This window comes from Physella acuta, unplaced genomic scaffold, assembly GCF_028476545.2.
Source record: "Physella acuta isolate Inbredline_101_S28 unplaced genomic scaffold, ASM2847654v3 ptg000616l, whole genome shotgun sequence".
Lineage (NCBI taxonomy): Eukaryota > Metazoa > Mollusca > Gastropoda > Physidae > Physella > Physella acuta.
The window spans coordinates 779,748-807,234 of record NW_026732135.1 but is presented as its reverse complement, the minus strand read 5'-3'; the positions used below and the strand labels follow the sequence as shown (position 1 = coordinate 807,234).

At 36.4% G+C, this 27,487-nt stretch overlaps 1 protein-coding gene across 1 annotated transcript; it reads right to left on the bottom strand.

Moving 5' to 3' along the window:
* Positions 1-520: 520 nt before the first annotated feature.
* On the bottom strand, positions 521-26,848 carry LOC131947922 (serine/threonine-protein phosphatase 6 regulatory ankyrin repeat subunit B-like). Its single transcript, XM_059309323.1, has 8 exons — positions 26,575-26,848; positions 25,041-25,144; positions 6,389-9,113; positions 6,082-6,239; positions 4,098-4,217; positions 2,690-2,825; positions 2,350-2,521; positions 521-2,169 (listed from the first exon to the last, which is right to left on the bottom strand). The coding sequence occupies exons 1-8, from the start codon at positions 26,846-26,848 to the stop codon at positions 1,950-1,952; spliced, it is 3,909 nt and encodes a 1,302-aa protein (XP_059165306.1). The 3' UTR covers positions 521-1,949.
* Between the last annotated feature and the right edge of the window lie 639 nt (positions 26,849-27,487).

The following is a 27,487-nucleotide window of genomic DNA, read 5'->3' as shown; positions in this document are numbered from 1 at the left end:
AAATATTTTTAAGGGATCACATATATTTATGTTTAAATGAATAATTAATACATAATATAATTTCACAATTTAAAATACAATAATTTAAAACATTTTTTGTGGCCCTGCAGAATGCAGAGCATGTCCTTCAGGACTGCTACTTGTACAATCATGAGCGATCCCCTATACACCCCACTCAAGGAAAAATTATATGGGGCACCCACAGATCTGGAGACCCAGCTAGATTTGTTGTTTAAATCATCCAACATACACTAAATTAAGAACGCAGAAGAGAAAAAAAAAGAAACATGTTTGCAAGCATCAATTGATTGTTGTAAAGCATCAATAAAGTTAAAGCGCATGTTTTAATTTTAAATGCATAAAAAACATATTCACAAAGGAAAAAAAGTAAGATGTATCTCAGCAAGAAAAAAATAAATAAAAGAAATGATAATTTTAAAATCGACGATTAAACATTACAGTTTATATTTAAATTATTTATAGTAGGCTAATCTTCATAAAAAAATAAAAATTACATCTTTAAAAAACTTAGTAAAATAGTTAAAATTCTCTTCCTTAGTTAAAAACATAATTATTCAAAATATATTGAAATTTAAACACAAAAAATGTGATGTGAACATTATAGAAAATCAGAGAAAGAATTTAAATTATATATTTTTCTTTACAAGCAATGTGAAGCAAATTGATTGACGAACTCTAAACATTTATGTGCAGCCAACTGTAAGACAGGCACAATACATGCATCTCTTTGCCGTTTACACACAAAGAATAAAGGGGAATAATGCACTTTATTTAAAAAATTTAACTATTATCCTGCTTTAAACGCTGCAGGTATATTACAAGGCGTCTATTTACAAAACATCAATCAATAATACTTAGGTTCAATTCAAAAATACTTGAAGATTTTTCTCAACTTCTTGCATATCATTTAATGCAGGTGTGCTCGTAAATATATATTTATAAATATTGGTAATGCTTGCTAATTACACCAGCTACACCTTTTGTTTTGTCCTAGGGTCAGAATCTGTTCTCTCATAGTATCAGATTCTGCAATTAGCATACTTTGACATTGTTCTCCCGTAAAAAAATCATTTATTTTATTCATCAAGTTTTACATTACATAACGTAAAATTCTAGAGTTCTGAGTCAATTTCTGACAACATCTAAAAAAGTGCATACTCCAAAAAAAGTTTAGCTGTTTTCACTGACTATTATGTTTTCTAATGTATTTTATGAAGTTAATATCAATATTTACAAGCCGGTGAGGAAATTAGGTATAAAGTTGATAATCATTTTGGAATTTATGATTTGTTTGTAATTCCTGAAAAAAAACAATCTGTAATTTATACCATAACGGTATGTACATTTACTAACCAAAAACAAAATTGTGTGCAAAATTCAACACGATTTTAACAAAATCAATGGCAGCTTGTTGTTTCGATGCCTTGCTTCACGAATTCTAAAATAGTCATAAGTTTGGTCTTTTTTTATTGTCCTGATTTTACACTTAACACACCTCATTTAATGAATTTTCTGATTTGATTTCGAAGCTTGAAAATTGAATTGAGTTTTTATTAACTCGAAACTTATTACTTTGAATTATTGATTAGCAAATTATTGATTAGAATGTTTTAAACCCCATTTTGTCATATAACTTATGTTAACAAATGACATTTCTTTACAACGCATCTCAAATTTTATATCCCAATCCAACGATTTAAAACGCGCACATAAGTATCTTTACATACACTAACCAAGCAAAAATGCAGCAGCCACTAAAAACGATTCTTATACATATTGATTTAAAACAAAAAATAGTAATGATACGATTATTGCATTTATTTAAATACAAAAAATGTAGTAAAATATAGTAGTTAAATATGAAACAAAAGTATATAATTGCTTATTAAGTGATTCTAACGCAGCAATATAATTATTTCAAACACATTTTAAAACAACATTTCAAGAGCCTCATCTGCAGTTGGTCGGTTTTTAGGTTTAATGTCAAACGCTTTCTTTAAAAATTGTATCAAAGGTTTTGAAGTATTTTCTGGAATTTCATAAACTGGTCCTTCTTTTCTTCCATATCTAAATATAACTTGGAAAACCTCATATTCCGGACAAGGTGGTTTCCCCGTAGCAATTTCAACAACTGTGCAGCCAACACTCCTTTAAAATGATTTTTTTTATTACAAAATTTAAGAAGCTATTACATAAATAATGTTATTGGTGGCATTTAAAATAAATCCATTTTATTTAATGCTTTGAAATACGATTTTACTTTTCAAGTATCCTTTAAATTAAAAAGGAAAATAAATTTTCATAAGTAAACTTAGATTATTAAATTACCAAATGTCTGCTTTTATGGTGTATGAAGTTCCCTTGTCACGACGAATGATTTCCGGTGCCATGAAGTGGGGGGTACCAACTGTTGTATTTGGTGAAGTTTCTTCAAGAAATTTAGAAATACCAAAGTCTGCAAGCTTTAAATTATTTTCATCCTTTAACAATATGTTGGCACCTGCATTATACAAATGGCATCACTGTTATACAAAATAATAAAGGCATTTAATGTTTTCATATATATATATATATATATATATATATATATATATATATATATATATATATATATATATATATATATTACATATGTCAAATTTGATGAAATTGAAGATTGTAACATCACCTTTGATATCTCTATGTATAATCTGTGGTTTAAAATTGTGAAGATACGAGACTCCTTCTAATATTTGCTTAGTAAAGTGTAATGTTTTTGTTGAATCAAAAGGGCCATTTTTTGCTATGCATCCAGATAAGGATCCCTAATAAATATATTTAGATAAAAATGATGTATAGTTAACTTTTTTTTTAATTTAAAAAAATTATAAACGTAAATTGCAAATGTGAATTACAAAAGACAATTATAAATATAGATTATAAATGTAATTATAAATGTAAATTTAATGTAAATTACAAACGTAAATTAAAAATGAAAATTATATGTGTAATTCAATAAAGTCAATTAAAATATAAATTTAAAGTGTGAATTAAACACTTAAATTTAAAATGGAAATTACAAATTTATTTTGAAAGATTTTAAAAATGTTGTGAGAAAATATGTATATGTACGTGTGCGTGTGCATATACGTATGCATGTGCGTGTGCTTGTACGTGTAAGTGTGTGTGTATATTTATGTGTATGTATATGTCCCCTGGGATCTTTACCTGCTTAGGCCCTATCAAAGATGAAGCAACCTGAAACCTATAAATTAAGTGGATGCGTGAACTGCGCATAGCTGCCGACATTGTTTTGTAGAGGCAATTTAAAAGAAATGCTGAAGCTTGCTCGTAAACTGACAATACATTATCGGGAGATGACCAGAGCGTCGATTTTTGGTTTACGGCTGTGGAATATTCCAGATGGTCACGCCCACCTTGTGAGATGTGACACGGACTGGTGCAGCTGTTCAGAGATTGGTAATAACATTCAGGATAGGTTGTAGCTTTTGTCGGGAACAACCCTGGCCGGAGCGGGGGGGGGGGGGGGAAGTGGGGGGCTAGCTTCCATGGTGGGCTATGTCGACTACATCAGGTGAGTGGGGACGAACGGAACAACATAGTGCAGAACTAGTAGACTAACAGGGAGGTCTCTCGTGAGCTGGTATAGCCCACGAGATGTCTGTATACGTGGACTAGAATTGACAGCGATACGAAAAGTAGTCATATTAAGGAATTCTTATTTTAGTATTTTTCTTATTGTGTTAGATGTTGTGACGGTTTTTGTTAATTGTTGTATTTGTATCGTGTAATTAAATTGTAGGATTATATGCGAAATGTGTTTTCTCATCATCGGTTCTTGTTTACAAATTCCTCCTCTAGTTCGAAAGGACTTGTGAAGAGACGTAACAACGTGTATGTGTATGTGATTGGTAGAAAAATATTTCTTATATTAAAAAGGAAAGGTGTTGACTTTAACGTATTACAATTTAATATGTGTTACTAATGCAGATTTATATGTGATTATTTCCACAAGAAATTACAGATAATATGGTGATCTAACGTGTACATAAAAATAATAAAACACAACAAAATACCTGTGGCATATAGTCAAAAAATAAATAAATAACATTTTCTTTGATCTCAAAGCCGTAAAAATCTGTAATTCTTTCATCACGTAACTTCTTTAAAATATTCACCTCACTTAAATAATTTGACTGTAACGAAAGAAATAAAATGATTATTAAAAACAAAACCACGGCATTGAAGTGTTCGGCTAAACCCAGAAGTCCTGAGTTCAACATCCCTGGCACATGAGGCTCGGTACCTGAGTGAAGACATCCAGAGCGTAGAGAAAACTCCAGAACCAAACAAGATTTCTAGTCTTAAAGATGTGATGTTTAAAGAAATGAAAAAAAAATCAATTGGTCGACTTTTTACTTTCTCGTATACAGAGTATAGAGGAAGTATTGTATTCGAGCACAAAGATCACATGAAATTTTGAGTTTTCATCGTTTTACACGAGAGTACCTCATCATATACGGAATATAGGGGACTTATTTTTAACGGGGAAAAATAATAAATGCAGATTGATTAAAATTTTGACGTTCTACCTATAATCAAGTCGGGAAAACTTGGCTTTGCAATTTTGTCCGTATTTCTCTGTGTGTTTGTGTGTGTGAATGTGAATATGTAAACACGATAACTTGAGTAACGTTACAGCTAGGTTTGATGCACATTTTTATACTTGTATTATATTAAATGTGTAGTCCTGTATCAACTTGTCATCGATTTCCGACAACCGGAAGTAGTACTTTTTTACTTTGAGTTTTTCAAAAGCCTATAACTTGAGTACTATTTCAGGTAGATAAATGTAATTTCACATGTAAGTAAGAGATATAATTCTCTACCTGCTATCAAATTGAGAGTAATTTCCGTTGACCGATAGTATTAATTTACGCTATTTTCGATTTCTCAAAAAACGAATGAAAATTTATAAAGTACTAATAATATCCCGCACTATTATGCACATTTTATTTGGCGTTCACTGGTGTGCAATTCTTTTTTCTACGAGATTTTATTCTATTTTAAAAAGTTTAATTATTTAAAATGGATTAAAATTCATGTCTATATCCCGAGTTCCCATCCCCTGATTTTTATATAAGAATATTCGAGCAAGTTTAGAGGACACCCCTCCCGGTTTATTTTAGCTTTTAAAAATAAAAACACCCTACATTGAATTTGCGGTAGGAAGAATTTACATCAATTTGTTGGGCCACGAACTTTAATCCAGAAGCCCTTCGTGGCTTTTCCGAATGATCATGGCTATTGCCTGGCTTCTCTGCCTATATTATGGAAAATATGAACTTGAGCCAAAGCTGTGTAATTCGACATTATTTAAAGCAATGGAGGTCATACTTTCACGCGACAACTGTATTTATAGAACAAAATATTTTGTGGTGTATTAAATCCAGCCCGAAATTAAAATTGTTTTAAAGTTTTAATTTAAAAACTACCGATAAATAAACAACGTTTTTCAAAAAAAATAATTCCCTGACCAAAACCACCGTTTGGCAATTTTTGTTAAAGTGACTTTAAAAACACCACTGTGAATAGAGTAAACCCACTACCCAGTATTATGAATTGCATATGATTAGAAAACTAGACGTGTGATTTAATAATAAAATGTATTAAAAAAGACTTAAAAGATCAAACAAATGTGAGGGGACGGCGTGGTCGGGCATTAGTGCGCATACTTGCTAACACCAATATTCCCTCCCTCCAACCCTTGATTTGAGGCTGCTTATTTGGGGATGGCAGTTCTTTTAGTAGAGAAAACTCTAAAAGTAAAAAAAATTCTATTTTGCGACATGTTCTTGGGCAAGAAGATGCTATTTAATCTAACCCTGAAAAAAAATCAGCCTGAAATGGGAGTAATTGTTTATTTTTTGCCGCATAACAAGTTGACAGGTAATAGGTAATTTTGCTGGAAGAAATTACCTACATTATTACATTTAAGAATAAAGAAGAAGAAAAGTTTTTGTTTATAATAATGTTACGCTAAATATTGAAATTACATACGATGTTTGTGCTTGTAAAATAAATTTCTTTGACAGCGAGTCTTTTATCAGTAAAATGACTTTTACTGTCTACTAGAAAAACTTTTCCACTGGCCCCATGTCCAATTTGTGTTTTGCTTTTCTTCCAATCATTTGGAACATATGGTGCAAGATACAAATCTGAAAAATAAAAAAATGCGATAATATGAATGCTGTCGTGTACATATTTAAAAAGTCTTTATAAAAGTAAATGGTAAACGATTTTCGTAGTATATTACAATATAACTTAGAGAATATTTATAGATTTTGAAGATGGAAAGAAAACGTACCTGAATCTGAATCCAAACAAAGAGAAGATTTATTGACATGCCACATTATGCATGAAATCTTTGTTTGTAATATTTCATCAGTATGTTGTTTTAATATTTCAAGTTTTTTCAGTACAGTAATTTCTTTTTCAAGTAACTTGGAGTCATTTTCAGCAAATTTTAGAAGAAAATCAACAGTGCTTTCTTGTGTGTCCTTGTCACTATCATTCAGAATTTGTGAGCACATTTTAAAAAAATTAAATGGAATTGCATTAAAGCGTTCAGAATAACACGATTTTCTTACTAGCAATTTAAAGATATTTAGATGCTCTTTCATCGAGGCAATCATTAATGCATTGAATCCATCATTGTCAAAATAATTTACATCGCTTCCGTTCTTAACTAACACTTCAACAGCGTTGTAACGCCCGTTTTGTGACGCCAACATTAATGCACTTTTGCTATAAATATCAACTGCATTTACATCACTTCCAGCTGAAATCAGAAGCTGAATAATTTTCTCATGTCCTCTAGCAGAAGCCAGCATTAAAGCGTTTCGTCCAAATTTATTAATAGCATTTACATTTTCACCCTGATATATTATCTGCTCTACTACATTTTTATATCCTTGTTCAGATGCGAACCTTAATACATTTGAGTCATCATCATACACGTCATTAAAATCACATCCACTGTTTAGTAACAGCTGGACAACGTTGTGATGCCCGTTTAGAAAGGAATGTTTTAATGCATTCCTTCCATCATTGTCGACTGTATTAAGATTACAGCCGCTCTTAATTAATAATTGTACAACTTTGTCATGCCCATTTGTAGCTGCAAGAATTAATGCATTCCTTCCATCATTGTCGACAGTATTAAGATTACAGCAGCTCTTAATTAATAATGGTACAACTTTATCATGCCCATTTGTAGCTGCAAAAATTAATGCATTCCTTCCATCATTGTCGACAGTATTTACATCACAACCGCTATCAATTAACTGTTTTACAGCTTTGTTATGTCCATTTTTAGAGGCCAACATTAATGCACTTTCTTTATCATGTACTTCACATCCACTTTCAATTAACAGTCCTGCAACATTATCATGTCCCCTCTCAGCAGCAAACATATAAGCATTCCGTCTATTGTTATCGACAGCATTTACATTAATTCCAGTATTGATTAACAGTTGAACGATTTTTTCATGCCCATTTGTTGCAGCAAAAATTAATGCATTACATCCATCATTGTCGGCAGCATTTACATCACATCCACTGTTAATTAACAGTTGTACCACTTCGTTCTGCCCTTCACGTGATGAAAACATTAAAGAGGTCTTCTTATTTTTGTCAATAGCATTAACATCTGCGCCTGCTGTAATCAACAGTTTTACCGTCTCCTCATATCCTCTTCTTGAGGCCAGCATTAGAGCATTGGTTCCATTCTTATTAGCAGCATTTACATCACATCCATTAATTATTAAATGCTTAACAACATCAGTGTGACCATTATGAGACGCTAGCATTAACGCATTTCTTCCATTTTTATTACAATCATGTACATTAAATCCAATTTTAATCATTTCTATCGTATTGTTATGCCCACAATTCGACGCATCCATTAATGAATTACGTCCGTTTTTGTTAAAAATGTTTACATCACATCCACTTTCAATTAATAATCCTACAATCTTGTCATGGCCGTTTTGACAGGCCAGATTTAATGCATTCCATCCATTATAATTGACAGCATTTACATCACAGCCGCAATTAATTAACAGCTGTACAACTTCGTCATGTCCTTTATTGGCAGCAGAGATTAATGCATTTAATCCATTATAACTGACAGCATTAACTTTACAGCCGCTATTAATTAACAGCTTTACAACATTTTCATGTCCATTTGCAGCAGCAAAGATTAAAGCGTTCCATCCATCTTTGTCGACAGCATTAACATTACTACCCGCTGTAATCAAAAGTTTTACTGTCCCCTCATGTCCTCTTCTTGAGGCCAGCATTAGAGCATTATTTCCTTTCTTATTAGCAGCATTTACAGCACAGCCGCTCTTTATTAAAAGTAGTACAACAGTTTCATGTCCCTTTTTAGAGGCTAGAATTAATGCACAGTTTCCATCCTTATCAGCAGCATTTACATGACCTCCACTTTTGATTAACTGTTGTACAACTTTGTCGTGCCCATTTATGGCAGCCCAGACTATTGCATTCCACCCATAACTGTTAACAGCATTAATATAGCTACCTTCTATAAGCAACAGCTTTACTATTTCCTCATGTCCTCTATCTGAGGCCAGCATTAGAGCATTGTTTCCTTTGTTATTAGAAGCATTTACATCACATCCATTGTCTATTAAAAGCTCAACAACATCGGTGTGACCATTCTGAGAAGCCAACATTAACGCATTCAATCCATTATTGTCCTCAGCATTAAGATCATAGCCGATTTTTTTTAAAAGTTGTGCAATGTTGACATGAACCATATCAGGAGGTAACAGTAATGCATTCCCTCTAGCTTTTATAACAACATAATTTAAACTAAGCCTTGTATCAATTATCTCTTTTATAGTTGAACAATGCCCATGTTTAGCAGCGAACATTAGGGCATTAATATGTAGATTTATTTTTGTAATGATCTTTCTGTTTTCTTTTCCATCTTGAAACGCAATTTTTTTCTGAATCTGTTTTGTTTCTATTGTATAAGAAAAATACAAGAATGATTTATTGATGCACTAGAATATAAAACAAGATGTAAATATTAGGCAATTAGAAAATTAATTTCTAGCAACATATTATAACTATAATTAATTTTTAACTGTTTTAATGAGGATTAACAACAAATCTCATTTTATTCGAAACCTCAAAAAAAAAAAAAAAAAAAAAAAAAAACAGCTTAAATATACAATCTTAAATGAGGTTAATAAAATTATATTAATAACCCTTATCCTTATCATTCTGTACATTCTTTTAGTTATTTCAATGTTTATTGTAATGTCCGAATTTACGTTACTAAAATATAAATTGACAAACTATTAAAGTAAAATTAATTAATTACAGTCGTGTGCGCCTGATTAAACTTTAACCGGTTTTCTTTCAAAACCTTTGCTAACTTTATCTCATTAATACATTTTCCGAAGATGTAGTGGCAGTTTTTGATGAAAAAAAAACAATACGCATTAATTTAAGTGTCACGAATTTCTTGTAGGTAATATCTTACATATTCCGCCACCAAGCCTAAGATGCAAATGTCTAAGATACCTTCAAATTAGGAAGTTATTTTAAAAACATGACTATTTGAAATCACTGTTTGCAAAATGCTATAGATACTTTGTCTTTCCAACAAAAAATATTTTTTACCTTACAGAATATCAACATTTATTACATTAAAACAGAGCTATACTAATCGGTAGCAACGAATTCACTTTTATTTGTTTATAAAGTCATAAGTTATAAGCCTGCACCACAAAAACTCCAACAGGAATGGTAAGTAAGTAAAGTTCCCTTTACAAACCTGACGGTCTATGGGGCAAGTGAAGTAGAGCTCACTTGTTTCTGTGACCTCGGCATATGAAGAGATAGTGTGGTCAGCACTATGCCCAGCCGCCTTAACTTTACTAACGTGAGTTAGGTAGCCATCAGAGTTGGGTGGACTCAGGGAACGGTCTACTGATTTGAACTCGGATTCGATGTCAAGACTGACGGGTTAGTAGTCCAGCTCTCTACCGCTAGACCACTGCGTCCCGCAGGAATAGTAAAGGACTGTATATAATCTCTACTGAAAACCGGATATATATCCAGTATTCTCGTATTTTATAAAATCAGCTTCGTGTTTCTTGTGTCTGCTGTGTGTGTCTGACATCGATTTATAGTGCTTGGTTTTCCCAAAATGAAATCCCCCTGTGAAGTTGAATGTGTAAGGTGTGCATGTAGAACCAAGTGGTGCAATTAGTCTGTTTACTGTAGCATGAACGTACGACGTCTGTGTACTGTAAGCATGAACGTACGACGTCTGTGTACTGTAAGCATGAACGTACGACGTCTGTGTGTGTTAATGTTTATGACGTAAACGAGTGTAATTAGAGAAGCGACTGGGTTGAGGAGCTTTATATATGAAAATGACAAATAAAAGGACACGGGGAGGAAGCGGCGGACCGTGAACCACAGGCGTAGCGAGGGGGGGACATATGTCCCCGCCGGACGCCGACCTTAATATGAGGGGGGTGCGAATCGAAAGTTTGTGGTGGGGGGGGGGGTGTAAATGAAAAGTTCGAGGGGGGGGGGTGCAAATCGAAAGTTTGAGGGGGGTGCAAATGAAGAGTTCGAGGGGGGGGGTGCAAAAATCGAAAGTTTGTCCCCGGGCGCCGGAAGGGTCGCTACGCCTCTGCAGTGAACACGGATTGTGGTGGCAGGAGAGGCGGAAGACAAATGTGGTCTGAGAAGACGGGTCATATTCAAGAGAACAGCTATTTGAGTTGATTAAAGAGACATTTTGTGTTGTCAATTCAGCTTCTGTTGAGATCCCAGCAACAATAAACCAGACCCCCACCGCTCCTTTACTTACGACAGAATGGATAAGTAAACTCTAATTTTCAGACGAAGTACATTCTACATAAAACTGCAATAGAGGTTCACAAAATCAGTTGATATCTACATTAAGTAGCATACAAAATATGCATATAACATGTTATAAATCTACTAAAAATAAATATGGAATTAAATCCTACTAGCTTGCTTGTAAAATACAAGACTGTGTTTTTCTTGTGAGTCGATTCAAATATAGCGTGAAATCTATACTATAAAGATGAAAAAGACTGTAAATGTTTAATGTGTAAATGAGTAGTGTACGCAGGGGGAGCAGGGGGAGCAACCATTTTTGCTACACGGAACAATTCAATTCAAGCGTAAAAAATTTTCAAATGAGCTTACAAGAAATCAATATCACGTTTAAATCAATACCTATCATTCAAATAGCTACATCCAGCTATATTAATAATCGACTATCTTGACTATTAACTGTGGAACCGTTTCAAGCTATCGTATATATATATATATATATATATATATATATATATATATATATATATATATATATATATATATATATATATAATCATCAAATACATTTTTTTTTCCTTTGGTGGGGGTAACGCAATAAGTTACCGCACTGGGTAACATCCGACCTAGCGACGCCACTGCGTGCTATTAATACATTTTTAATTGATTTTAGAAAAAATATTGATTTTTTTTTCTTAACAGTTATATCCCAAGCTGACACAATAATAATATAAATCACCCTTATGTAGCCTGTAAATAACGTAGGTGTGTGTTTGAGGTGTGTATAATTATGTGTGTCGGGATTAGTTAGAAGATTGGGTGTTGTAAACTCAACCGCCACCTTGGTTCCATATAATGAGATGTCTCTCTTTAACTTATAGCTATTGTCGTTCTAGAACTCGTTTCGTGTTATGTTTACTAATTTTGTAAAACGGGAGTGATCTCCCAGAAACTTTCTCGAATATTCTTACGAAACACAACGGGCGCATGCCAACTCGGGATATAGACATTATTGCTCATTCATTTTTAAGTACTTAAAGTTTTGAAAATAGAACAGAATCTAGTAGAAAAAAGATTGCGCACCAAATAAACAGCAAACAATGTGTGAATATTGATAGAGTGGAACATTGTTTTTTTATTATATAAATTGATATGATTTTAAAAAAAATGGGAAATAGCGTAAATTGTGACTGACTGACATAATAAGATTAGTTTCCTCTATCGCCACGTCCACATATCGCCAATGTAAAACCCGTGGCTTACAAGCCAAATCAGTCGCCATGGAACCTTCTTTGCAACTTACTGTGGTTTTACATAATCTTTTGCGCCTTTTCGGCACATTGTCGATTATAAAATTTCTACTCAAAGCATGACTAGATACATATTTGCATACTTAGTGAGTGAAAACCAATTTTCTCCTTATGCAGTTGTCAGATCACAATACTACATAGCCGGTTATTCCAACGGTCGTTGACTTATGAAGTGTAAGTACTGTACTCAGCAGCTTGCTGTGGTTCCATACCCCAACCCTTCCCTGGTCACTTTGCAGAGAGCTTGCTATTTAAATTAGCCCACCCCTCCCTCCTCCCTTACGGTACCTGTCTGAAGGGTGGGGGAAGAGGAGCATCCAAACATTGCTTTGTAAAATGAGAGTACAATTGTGACAATTATGCGTCAACCCCTCCCCCCTTCCCCCAACATTCCTCCTAAAAGAAACACCCATCTAACAGCATGAATAGCCAAGCCGACCTTTAAGCTTACATCAATTTGACAGTGTCGCTGTAACTGGCGCCATACTCACCGACTTTTTTGTTTATAGGATTAGTACATAAATGGTCACATAACTCAGGCAAATCATGCGTGGGCGGCTTTACCATTTATTGTACGTTAATCAACCGACCAGCCTACCTCATGCCAGTCTTCTCCCCCCCCCCCCCCATCCCCCCCCCCATTTCCCCACGCCAATTTGCCAATCTACGTCAAACTATTTTATAGGGTGTCGAGATCCTTATTCGAAGTATTGCTACCTTTGAAATGCTAGCCCACAGTTAGTACTCTACCAAAGTTCTTAACTACGAGAAAAATTGCCCATTGAGGAAGGATACATCGGGCGCTAGTTTGTTTGTGATGTCTATTTTCTCTAAACAAAAACCAAAACCAAAATCACCACATATACTTCAAATTTAAACAGAAACGACAAATGACATTGAAAACGTATTTTTATACATAATCGGCATTTTAATCGAATTTAAGCATGATCTACTAAATATAGTCGTGGCCATTCCTCTAAACCAGGGGTCTCCAAACTTTTCAGCCCGAGGGCCGCATTAACTATCAAATATCAGTTCGGGGGCCAGAGTTTCTTTAAGGCATCTCTTTAGGGTCGTGCCCCCCCCCCCCCCGAATAACGTCAACCGCCCCCCCCTCACAACGAAATATAATTTATATTGAAATATACACACATTTCAAGTCAAGACTTTGAATCCAAGTCAGAAAACTGCTACTGAAACAGCTGGAGGTCTTTAATGATCTCGTATGTAAATGACGCGGGGAACTCAGTTGTTGCTTCAGCCGTAAAGACCTTGCACTGCTGAAAGTGTGTCAAGTTGTTAGCCTGTACTTGTTCCAAAAACATGACACGTTTGTATCTAAAGGTCTTTAGATGGGTGTATAGATCAGAAACTAGATTTCACTCTGTTGCCGTTTTAGGTTCAGAAAATGTAAATGACTAGTTAAATCTGCAGCAGAGGCCAATTTCTATACCCACTCTTCATCAGACAATAATAGCTGTGACTGGCCTTTACTATCAGGGAGTCACCAATTTTTTTACTTTGATACTCTGCTCAGAATTTTCTCGCAAAATTAGCAATCTTATTGATGTGAAATATGGTAATCTTGCGATTTTGTATTTGTCTCTGAACTATCTATGGTTAGATATCCTCTTCGGTAACAGTGTCATACGCTATATGTTGGTAAGCCTGCTCTTGTGTTATGTTCTTGTATTCATCCATACCTCTAATGAACACAAGAAATTGAGAGGTGGAACAGCTGTCCAGCGACTCATCCATTGCAATTGAAAAATGGCGGAACTTGCTTGAATTTTTTGCTATTTGAGTCGCAATGTTTTCACCAATGTCTGCAACACGGCGAGTAATTGTATTTGCACACAAAGCTACATTTCAAATAGTTTGAATTTTCTGTGCAGAGCTCCTCAGCCACCTCCAACAAACATTTATTCAGTGGACAAAAAGATCGTCGCGGGCCGGATAAAATGATCTCGCGGGCCGCATCCGGCCCGCGGGCCGTAGTTTGGAGACCCCTGCTCTAAACCATGCACCTTATCTTAATCATGACAACAGTCGCATTTAGAGTGTTTTTCAGGCAACTCTACTTGGGAGTATAAGGGATCCGCCCCCATCCCCCACACACACCACAAAACATGTCTACCGTCCCATTCAACGAAATATAATTATATACTTTTTCCCCTCCCAGAAAATTCCACCCCCGCCCCCGAAAATTTCAAGTACCCCCACCCCTCTCGGGGGAGAAAAATGTCTTAAAGAAACACTGGTCGCATTTGTTGATCATACTAACTAAAGGTGGAGCCTGGAAGAGCTGCATGAAAGAAACTGCACGCTAAACACTTTTTAGATTAGAAAATTTCAAGTTCCCCGCTCAGGAGAGGAAAAAGTCTGAAAGAAACACTGGTTTTGCGCATAGCCAATACTCGAAGAATTGCATGAAATATACTCTACACGCAAAATCCTAAGCCCCACCCGAAAAATTGCATGAAAGAAACTCTGCACGCAAACCACTTTTTAGCCTAGGCACATTAATTAGGCTGTAATTTTATTATAGAGTATCAATGACGACATTTATTTTGAGATGGGGGGGGGGGGGTCGGCTTAGACGTTCTTACGCGAGGGGATGGGCTGCGCCCCTTACCGAAGAATCGCATGAAAGAAACTCTTAACGCAAACCACTTTTAAGATTAGACAACATTGGCTTTTTATCTCAATGTTTACCCTAGAATCAATGACGTCATATTATTCCAGTGCCCGCCCCCTCCCAGAAAATTCTACCCCCGCCCCCGAAAATTTCAAGTACCCCCACCCCTCTCCGGAGAGGAAAAAGTCTGAAAGAAGCAATGGTCGCATTTGTAGATCATACAAACTAAAGGAAGCACCTGGACGGGGATCCACCCCTACCGGAAGAGATGCATGAAAAAAACTGTGTACGCAAAACTCTTTTTTAGATTAGAAACAATGCTCCCCTCCGGAGAGGAAAAAGTCTGAAAGAAACACTGGTGTCGCGCTTAGCCATTACCCGAAGAATTGCATGAAAGAAACTCTGCACGCAAACCACTGTTTTAGATTAGACACATAAATTAGGCTGTAATTTTATTATAGAGTATCGATGACGACATTTCTTTTGAGTTAAGGGGGAGGAGAGGAGTCGGCTTAGACGTTCTTACGCAAGGGGATGGGCTTCGCTTCTACCAGAAGAATTGCATGACAGAAACTCTTCACGCAAGCCACTTTTAAGATTAGACAACATTGCCTTTTTATCTCAATGTTTACTTGAGAATCAATGACGTCATATTACTGTGTGCACTCTTTGGCTGTAAACTAATTTCTACTATATGCTCCAATGTGACGTCATATTTCGTTTCCGTTTTACTATGAAAGTTTTTAATTTGCTTGTGTTTTCTCTAGAGTGCTCTTGTCAGATAGATAGATAGATACATAGATAGACAGACAGCGAAACTATTAGTATAGAATCGTTGGTAACACGAAGGTCCACTGGGTCATGGGGGTGAACTGATGGTTTAGTGAACAGACATCCTGATCTGCGATGATAGTTTGTAAATATGTACAGCAGTTCTATGTTGTACGATCAGCTCATTATAATTCTCTTGTAAACAGATTGTTAAGTTATTGGAGTACATGTGTCTAAAGAGGTTTTTTTGTGGTTGAAAACAAACTGGTTTCATAGGAAATAAAAAACAAGATCAGAAATTCTCTACCATTTCCACCCTCGCGTACGCTCCATGAAATGCCCAAGCCCAAATAACACTTAATCCCCTCCCCCAACCAATTCATTACGCATTAATGAACCTTCAACATTAGCTTGCTATATTATATGTTGGTGAGAGGACTGGAAAGGGCGAGTAGTCCAAGTCTATATCCCGACTTCAAAGAGCCACTGATATGTAACGGTGTGAGGTTGTCACAAACACGATTTAGTCTAAATGCCATGTAACGGTGTGTGGTTGCTTTGGAATAAACATAATTGTCGGTTGGAACCGCGAGGAAGCGAAGAGTGGAAAAAAAGTAGAGGTCACAAACACGACTACTAATTTGTTAGCCTAAATGCCGTGTAGGCTTACAATTACAATAACAAATATTTGATGCCGTAAACCAAATGTGTAGCACACAAGTTCGGGTTTAGGTTTCTCCCCTCCCTCAGCAAGGTTCTATATTTTAATCTAACTACGGCTCTTAACCTCCGATAGTATAAAAAGCCATAGGCGTAGCGAGGGGGGGAGGTGTGTGTGGACCGCACCGGGTGACACCATTTAGGGGGGTGACACCAAGGCAAAAAATAGCAAAATATATAGAGAAAAATGATAATTCCACTTAATTAAGTGATTAATCGAGTGTTAAATAGTGTTTTAAGAGGTGCAAATCGAAAGTTTGAGAGGAGGTGGTGCAAATCGAAAATTGAAAGTTTGTACCCGGGAAGGATCGCTACGCCTCTGGGGGAGGTGACACCATTAAGTGCCGCACCGAGTGACACCCGACCACGCTAAGCCACTGCTCAGCCCAACATATATATTCAATATGGCGACGTTTTTTGGGGCAGTTATCCCACTGCTGCTGAAGACTGATTTCTTCTTTGTATTGTCTCTAAAGCGAACCTAAATTTAAATGACAAAAATCCATTATACAGTTTAATTTTGAATTTTCGTAATGTAAAATGTATTGATAACTGTAATAAGATTGGAATAAAATGATATAATAAGTGTTAAATCCCACATATATTTTCTTACTGGAAAATATTTATACATATATAACAGCCAAAGCCCGAATTCGGAAACAAGTGTGCGCCCCGACTGGTAAGATCCAAAAATAGTGCCGACATTGCCTTCGTTTAAATGCCCGAGAAAGATAAATTTAGTATCTAGGAATAGCACAAATTAAAACCCCGGGCTGGAATTTGAACATAATATTAACAATGTTCATTAAAAGTTTATCGAAACGCTCGTCAGATGCATTATATTGTAGTTGAACACACTTTATTGAATCAAAACGACACTTTAAAATGTTGCCATATTCAAATGAATATTTAGTTTAATTTCTTCTTAGATCGCTGCAAAGTGTGACGGGGACGGGTAAACTAGTCTAAAATTGCCTATTTTGAAATTCCATCGAATATTATGGGATATCGTGGATTAAAATATTCTTTAAATAAAACAACTTACCTAATCTACTCATCCTACAAGTTTCAACAGCTTGTAATACGCCGTAACAACCTCACGATGATATATTCTATTACTCTGAAGAAATTTAAGTTTGCTCTATGCCTTGTCCTACATAGCCATATAGAATCGAATGACGTTTGTTACGACACTACACACTTATTTAACGGAACGCCTACACGGGTAGTTAACGACGTCTATTGTTTTATCGATTAAGAATAACTATATTTAAAGTTTGTTTTTGTTTGAGCGACTGCCAAATTCAAATGAAAAGAACTGGTAAACGCCAATTAAGCGATTTTCAACTGAGCGATTGTCAACTGGGCTTTTTAAGAAAACATATTTTGTTTTAATGAAACATCAAAGTTGTTTTTTTTAAATAGATACATTTACAGAATTACAGATCCCCAAGCTTCAAACCTTGTTAGGATCTCTCGATAACCCACAACAGACAATACAAGTGTTTGTCATTGATTAATTAGTTTTTATTAAAGAATATTTTTTTCAAAAACAATATGGTATTTTTACAAGCTTTTATTTAACTTCCTTTGTCTGTCGTGCTTCGTCCGTCATACACCGAACCAGCCGTGCAAAACTTTGAGAACTTCTAACACACCGATTTAACATTTGAACATTTGAAACTTAAAAGTTTAAGAAAATCAATTCAAACACCTTTTATGAGTTAAAAAAAATTAGATTTTGTTTCAAACAATTATCCTACTAATCAATGCTTAATTAAAATCAATACGCTAAAACGTTTCGGCTAAGCCTATCATATTATATGTATTTAAAAATCAATATAATTCATTAAGGGTCTCACGTCATTAAATCAAGATGAATAGGCCTACTTATTTGAAAAGAAAACGGCTACACGAGTAGTCTAAAATAAGTGGCGTAGACAGGGGGATGACAGGAAAGGCTATACCCCCCTCCACATACAATTTTTGATATATATATATATATATATCTTAATATACGCCTATACGTATATACATACATACTTTTATATATATATACTTTTAATATATATACTTATGTATATTCTTTATATATATTCTTTATATATATATATATACATATATTTATATATATATATATATATATATATATATATATATATATATATATACATATATATATATATATATATATATATATATATATATATATATATATATATATAAACTTGAATTAAGAACTTGATCAGACCAATCCAAGTTGTACCATAGCATTTAGCTGCCAGTGTTTCTTTCAGAGTTTTTTCTCCTGGGGGGGGGGGGGCACTTGTAATTTCCGGGGGAGGGGGGCGGAAAACATTTTCATTTTCCGGGGTTGGGGGTGAACACTGGTAAAAGTATATGTTAACTATATACATTTCATTTAGTTTGGGGCTGGGGGGGGGGGAGGTTAGACTTTCTTCGGGGGAGAAAGGGTAGGTGGGGAGTGAGGCCCAACCCCCCCCCCCCCCCCCCCCCATGAACAGATGCTTGGAAAAAAATCTTGGTTGCTGTAGCTGCAATGAATCTTCGAAAAAATCAGCGGCAAGTAACTCATTAATAATAAGTCATTCAGAGAAAAGCTGGTGTTGTTCCCCCTGAAGTAAACTAATTTAACTTTGACTTACAAGCAATAATATGAAGACATGATGCATGTAAATAATACAACTTTACAAGTCTGCGAGATACAGTATTCTTGTCTGTAATACATGAGTGTTGTAATATGGCAACTGTTTCCTCAGGACATAACGAACTAAGAGCACGTACTAGTCACCTAGTGCATTTAATGACTGGTATAATTCCAACCTAATTGAGGTCAGTTGATGACATAAGTACAATATAATGTCAGTAATACTTGACAAAGCACAACAATAACTTATGAAAACATAAAATACTTCAATTTTTATTTCATGTTTAATTTGGACCGATACATTTAACAATTGCGAAAATTTATAAAAATGTTGCTTGCTTGTCAAATTTTTTTCTTACAAATTTTTACGCGAGCACTAGTTATTTTTATAATTGTATGTATACAGATAGAGACTTCGTACCCGACTCACGTTAAGGAAAGTAAAAGCGCCTGGGCAGAATACTGAACGTCGTATACCGAGGTCAAGAAACATATGAACTCTATTTCATCTTCCCAATGGATTGCTAGGTCTAAAGAGGAATATTTAGGTATTCAGAAGTGCCAGTGTTTATCACTAGTCAGAATCACATATCACACGTACGCACCTTTCTAAATATATACAAATAGGACTATTAAAAAAAAAAAATTTAAAAATCTCATTTGTGCAAATTTAATTTTGTATTTAACATAATTAAAAAACAAAAATGCTGCATATACCTGACATCCCTAACAAAAATTAACTGTTTGGGTCTGCTATAAATGGCATGACATTTGTTCAGAATTTTTTTTTTTTCATTTTTAATTTTCAAATCAATATTCTACATGATTGGATTTTTCTACAAATCAGAATTAAGTGCATTTTTTTTAAACAGATGTATGACGGGTAACACTGAACATGTATGACGGGTAACACTGAACAATCAATAAAAGAGCAGTTTCTATGGTAACATTAATAAATTTAAAATGCAAACGAATGACTGTAATAATAAAAATAATTACACAAGTCTTGTACATCAATAGGAGTTTACTAAGAATAATTGGTCATTTAGAGGGATTTATGATAACAAAATAATGTTATTTAAACATGGCTAAAAAGTGCCTAAACCTAAAGATTTCGCATACACGGATATACAATAGATTTTGTTAATGTTTAATCTAACTGTGGCTTGTGTTTGGACAAAATCGATCGCTGGTTAACAAATTGTTTGAATGAGTGACAACAGTGCTCATAGCGCTTTGTGTGTCTGTATGTTTGACAAATACGGGGTGGGGAGAAAATAGATCTATGTGAATATGTGTCTACAGTATCCTTGTGTGGTAGTATGTTAACTGTGTGAATATGTTTAATTGTGGTTGTGTGTGAGTTGTGTTGAATTGTGTATATCGGTGTGCTTGTATATTAAAGAATGTGATTGTGTGTTTGTGGGGGAGAGAAATTGAGAGATAGTAGGTGTGTGTGTACATGTGCGTGTGGGTTTGTGAAAGAGATAGTACACGCGTACCTGTGTGTGTGTGTGTGTGGTTGAGCTTGTGTGTGTACTTGTGTATGAGTGTGTGTGTGTGTTTGTGTATATGCTTTATCATGTGTGTGTGATAGACAGCGTTGATTTGTATGCTTGTGTTTGTTTGTGTGTGTGTACGTGTGTGTATTTGTGTGTGTGAGACCACGCCTCTGACCTCTGTCGCCCAAACCTCACTCACACCAGCACAAATGTGTATATAGCAACATCAACCAAAACAAACACCACGAAAAAGTACACATCCAAAGTCTCATGAGGCTCTCGAGCACCACAATTTAGAACCGCCGTCTGCTTCCCACATCGTTTTGAACTTGATCCACTTTTATAAGACGCCTCTGACATTTTTTCCAAGCTATTCACAGATCTAGATAACAATGGATTCGCTTCATTCATCACTGAATTCGTATACCGTTTCCTATTGATTTGTTTATTTCTCTTCTTTTTATACACGTTTAAAACGAATATCGTTGCCATGGCGATTAGAGCTATTTTCACCATAACAGCCGTTATAAGCTGCATGATGCGGGGTAGTTTCCCCATGCTTCGGGGTACGAACTCGACTAGGAAGTTGACGAAGACGGTCATGGAGAGGAAGATGGAGATGACGTAAGAGATTTTCTCGCCCGACTCGGCAGGGATGCAGAAGACGAGGTCGGTCATGGTGGAGATGAGGATGACGGGGACGAGGAGGGAGGCGACGTAAAAGATGCTGCGGCGCTCCATGGAGAACCAGCATTCAGTGTAGTTGTAGTTGGGGGTCTGGAATATAGGGGGGGGGGGGGTCGGTGTAGTTGTAGTTGGGGGTCTGGAATATAGGGGGGTCGGTGTATGGGGGTCTGGAATATTGGGGGGGGGGGTCGGTGTATGGGGGTCTGGAATATTGGGGGGGGGGGGGTCGGTGTAGTTGTAGTTGGGGGTCTGGAATATAGGGGGGTCGGTGTATGGGGGTCTGGAATATTGGGGGGGGGGTCGGTGTATGGGGGTCTGGAATATTGGGGGGGGGGTCGGTGTAGTTGTAGTTGGGGGTCTGGAATATAGGGGGTAGATGTATGGGGATCTGGAATATAGGGGTAAGTGTAGTTGTAGTTGGGGGTGTGGAATATAGGGGGTTGATGTATGGGGATCTGGAATATAGGGATTAGGTGTAGTTGTAGAAGGGGGTCTGGAATATAGGGGGGTAGGTTATGAGGGGTCTGGAATATAAGGTGGTAGGTTATGAGGGGTCTGGAATATAGGGGGTGGATGTATGCGGGGGTCTGGAATATAGAGGGTATATGTATGGGGGGTTTGGAATATACGGGTGGATGTAGTTGTAGTTGGGGGTCTGGAGTATAGGGGGTAGACGTATGGGGGTCTCGAATATAGAGGTTGGATATATGGGGGTCTGGAATATAGGGGGTGGATGTATGCGTGGGTCTGAAATATTGGGGAGGTAGATGTAGTTGTAGTTGGGGGTCTGGAATATAGGGGGGTAGATGTATGGGGGTCTGGAATATAGATGTGTAGTTGTGGTTGGGGGTCTTCAATATTGGGGGTTGATGTATGGGTGTCTGGAGTATAGAGGTAGAGCTATATGGGGCGGGTCTGGAATATAGGTGGGGGTAGTTTTAGGAATATAGAGGTGTAGACGTAGGGGGGGTCTGCTATATAGTGTGTGTGTGTGGGGGTTGTTGTAGGAATATAGGGTGTAGATGTATGGGGTATAGAATATAAAGGTATAGATGTAAAGGGCCCTGGAAGAGGTGTAGTTGTAGTTGAGGGTCTGAAATATAGGGGATGTGGGTTAGTTGTATCTAGAAGGTCTGAAAATAGGGGGTGTATTTGTTGGTCTAAAATATAGAAGTGTAGATGTGGAAGGGTCTGGAAAGGGTGTACATTTAGTTGGGATCTGGATTATAGGGAGTAGATGTAGGGGTGGGGTAGGTCTAGAATATAGGGGTGAAGTTGTATTTGGGGTGTAAATTATTGAGGTGTAGATGTAGGAAGGTCTGGAAGAGGTGTGGTTGTAGTGGTGGGGGTTTGTAATATAGAGGTGTGTAACGGAGTGGAATATGTAACATACATGTATGTGAAGGGGGGAGGGTTCTATAATAATGAAGTGGATTAGGCATGGAATCTGGAGCAAACTGGTGTTTGTAGGGAAGGAGCTATGGAATAAATATTGTGCGTTAAGATGAGCGGCTGTTACATACAGTGGCGTGTGAGTGTGCGTGTATGCGTACATTTTGTGTGTGTGAGTATGCTGGGCACATGCGTGTGTGTGTGCTTGTATATATGCTTGTGTGTGTTGGATATGAGACAACAAACACTACACCCCTTACCTCAACGATAAGAACAATCAAACACAGCACCCCTTACCTCAACCATCAGAACCAACAAACACGGCACCCCTTACCTCAACGATAAGAACAATAAAACACAGCACCCCTTACCTCAACCATCAAAACCAACAAACACTGCACCCTTTACCTTAAACATCCCCCTTACCTCAACAACTTTAGTCAACAAACACTGCACCCCTTACCTCAACAACTTTAGTCAACAAACACTGCACCCCTTACCTCAACAATCAGAACCAACAAACACTGCATCCCTTACCTCAACCACTTTAGTCAACAAACACTGCACCCCCTACATCTACCATCAGAACCAACAAAAACTGCACACCTTACCTCAACCATCAAAACCAACAAACACTGCATCCTTTACCTTAAACACCCCCCTTACCTCAACAACTTTAGTCAACAAACACTGCACCCCTTACCTCAACCATCAGAACCAACAAACACTGCATCCCTTACCTCAACCACTTTAGTCAACAAACACTGCACCCCTTACATCTACCATCAGAACCAACAAAAACTGCACACCTTACCTCAACCATCAAAACCAACAAACACTGCACCCCTTACCTCAACCATCAGAACCAACAAACACTGCACCCCTTACCTCAACCATCAGAACCAACAAACACTGCACCCCTTACCTCAACAACTTTAGTCAACAAACACTGCACCCCTTACCTCAACCATCAGAACCAACAAACACTGCACCCCTTACCTCAACCATCAAAATAAAAAAACACTGCACCCCTTACCTCAACCATCAGAACCAACAAACACTGCACCCCTTATCTCAACCTTCAGAACCAACAAACACTGCACCCCTTACCTCAACCATCAGAACCATCAAACACTGCACACCTTACCTCAACCATCAAAACCAACAAACACTGCATTCTTTACCTTAAACATCCCCCTTACCTCAACAACTTTAGTCAACAAACACTGCACCCCTTACCTCAACAATCAGAACCAACAAACACTGCATCCCTTACCTCAACCACTTTAGTCAACAAACACTGCACCCCTTACATCTACCATCAGAACCAACAAAAACTGCACACCTTACCTCAACCATCAAAACCAACAAACACTGCATCCTTTACCTTAAACACCCCCCTTACCTCAACAACTTTAGTCAACAAACACTGCACCCCTTACCTCAACCATCAGAACCAACAAACACTGCACCCCTTACCTCAACCATCAAACCAACAAACACTGCACCCCTTACCTCAACCATCAGAACCAACAAACACTGCACCCCATATCTCAACCATCAGAACCAACAAACACTGCACCCCTTACCTCAACCATCAAACCAACAAACACTGCACCCCTTACCTCAACCATCAGAACCAACAAACACTGCACCCCTTACCTCAACCATCAAACCAACAAACACTGCACCCCTTACCTCAACCATCAGAACCAACAAACACTGCACCCCTTACCTTAACCACCGAACAACTAAACCCCAGGAGCCGCCACTCCGCGCTGGTGTGGAAGAACTGGTCAAGCTGGTGGTAGACATCTTCGCCGACCAGCGGGTTGATGCCGTAGTCCATCAAGACGAACGGTATGGTGCAGTTGTGGACATCGAAAGGATAACGGTCCAGGTTCAAATAACAGCTGGTCGACATTTTGTCCGGATTGTTGATCAAAAACTGCCCGGATGCGCTTACCTTAAAGATAGGCCTAATTACTACGGTTTTCTTTTCAAGTGGTTTTCGAATATATTATTCTGCATTTTGACTTGAAGTACGGGAGAATTCAAAGAAATAAAAATGTTGATCTAGATTATGTGTTGACTAGATTTAGTGAAATTACGGTTCGGCTAATTGTGGACAAATGAGACAAGGCTGTGTGATATACACTTGCATCGACATTCTAACGAACATTCTAAAATAAAAGAAATTTTATTTTTGACTGATTTATTTTGACTCGTATTATTTTTTGGAAGGTACTAATTTTAATAATTGACAAACCTACTACAAAATTATAATTTATACTTAATAAATAGATTAACACTATATATATATATATATATATATATATATATATATATATATATATATATATATATATATATATATATGTATATATACTGTTTAAAAAACTATTACATGTACTCACAAAAGCCTTATTTGGGAAACTTAAAAGGCCATTCTCTGAACTTTTAGGTGTAATGATAGATGGCACCCATATACTGGATATATCCAGCTCAAACATGCTCAAACCTAAAGATAAAAACAACAAAAGTTGCTGTAGAACTGATTAGAGACTGCAAAATTCATTATGAACATAATTTAATAAAAAGATCTAAAAGACAGCGAAAAATAGATTATTTTGACACATCCCTTCCCCATACATCTATATCTATATATTGCTATATAGTACTGTAGTGTATTATGTATAATGTAATTTTTAAAAAAAAAATTTGTGACCGAACGAAAGGATATTTTTGAAAACTTTCTTCGGCAATATTGTTCTAAATTATGGCAGGAATCGATTGGTAAATGTTTCAAATCGCTAAATGGTCTGGTTGCAGAGATATGGGCCAAAAACTGCATTTTTTCGAGGATTTTTGGCTTTTCCGGGAAATCCAGGAAGGAATTCCGGGAATTTTTTTGGCCCACAATCATCCTCGGAACTTGCTTAACATATTTGCTTTGGAACTAGTCCTCGATATTGCTTCGTTGAGGAGGAGATACGACTTAAAGCTGCGGACACACATTAATCCATCACCAGAAATGACGAGTTAATAATCGCAATTGTCCAGTATGGAAATTGCGCTAAAAACATGGTGGCTTTTATTTTTAGTTATTTTAATAGCATTTCATTGTTGTTTTTAGAGAAAATCTTTTATTCTTCTAATTTTTAGTTCTTAATTATACAAAAGCTTGTTATTAACACGTTTTTATGCACCTTTTAAAAATATTATACAATTTTTAATACAATTAAAAATTGCAAGACAAAAACTAATTCATTCAAAATTTAATCAGACTTTACTATCAACATTGTTTCTTGACCTCGGCGTATGAAGGTTTTGTGTGGTCAGTACGATACCCAGCTGCCTTTACTTTCCCCAACTTATGTCAGGTACCCATCAAACCTGGGTGGACTCAGGGACGTCCTACAATTATAATAGAGATTCCTTAGGCTATCAGGCAAACGCCCTACCGTTCGACCATTCCGTCACAACATTAAAAATAACCCGTTTTAATTTTTTTTTCGTTTATTTTAACTTATTTTCTTTTCTTAAATCTGCATTAAAATAATACAACACTGTTATTGTTTACAAACATTTGTATTATATTGCACTTATATCACTTGTAATCCATTATAAACACGCATTTGCAATGAGCTTTCAAATCTTATTATTCAGCATCCAGTGGGGAGGGGGGAGGGGAGGGGGAGAAAGAGGGGGTAATTGAAAATTTCTAGGGAAAGGGGGGGGGCGGACTAACATTTTCGTGTGGGGGGGGGGGACACTGTTAAAAAATATATATTTTCTAAATAAATTCCATTTCGTTCGGTGGGGGCGAGGCGGTAGACTCGGAATCTCCCCCCCCCCCACCCTCGAAGAGATGAATGGAAGAAACACTGCAAGTATCTAAATAAATAATAAAGACGTGGTTACCGTTATAGTTCGAGGCGTTCCATCTACATTCTTGTGAGTCCCAGCGCAGGGTTATAAGAAACGAAATGACCACCACTTGATTTAGCTCGTTCACCGAAATGATCTGGACCGGTTCAAAGGTCATGTACACACTCCTATCACTGACCGGTGGAATCTTGAACTGGACGGATGGACAGCTGTAGACCAGCTGCGACAGCTGGAGGTAGGCATCTACCCCGGCTGCGGCTGTTTGGGATGAGGTCGTTTGGATGGAGAGCAGGGTCAGAAGCATCAGTGATGGAAGAAACGTTGTATGACCCATGGCGTCAACTCCAACTGCTTTGTTATATATATATATATATATATATATATATATATATATATATATATATATATATATATATATATATATATATATATATATATATATATATATATATATAATATAAAAATGCAGAAATGTAATGAGAATAAACGTTAAAGACTGACGAAATTCTAGCACACAGTACTGCACCAAACCTGCAGAGTTATATCCGTGGTCGGTATGTTTTATTGCATTTAATGGTGTGATAAAGTGTGATTCGTGTTAAAAGGTTTGTAGTTGAATCATTTGTCAACACATTAGGAAACGGAGCTGCTTAGTAAAGTGGTTAGTCGATGTAAAGTGCGGTTTCGTTTAACAAGCATTTGATGAAATCAATAGTGTTAGAATTAATGGATCGATTGTGAGCGAATCTGTGGATACTGTAGTTTATGCAACAGAATATTTAAAATGTTATAGTTGTGAGACTATATTAAAGTTTATAAGGACAAATCAAGAACAGAAATGAGAATAAAAACATTTAATAACGTGACTGTAGATTATACATATATAAACATTTTGTTAAAACAGTATTTCATATTATGTGAAGTATAGATTAGAGTATGGTAGTTATTGATATATTACTGACATGTGTAAGTT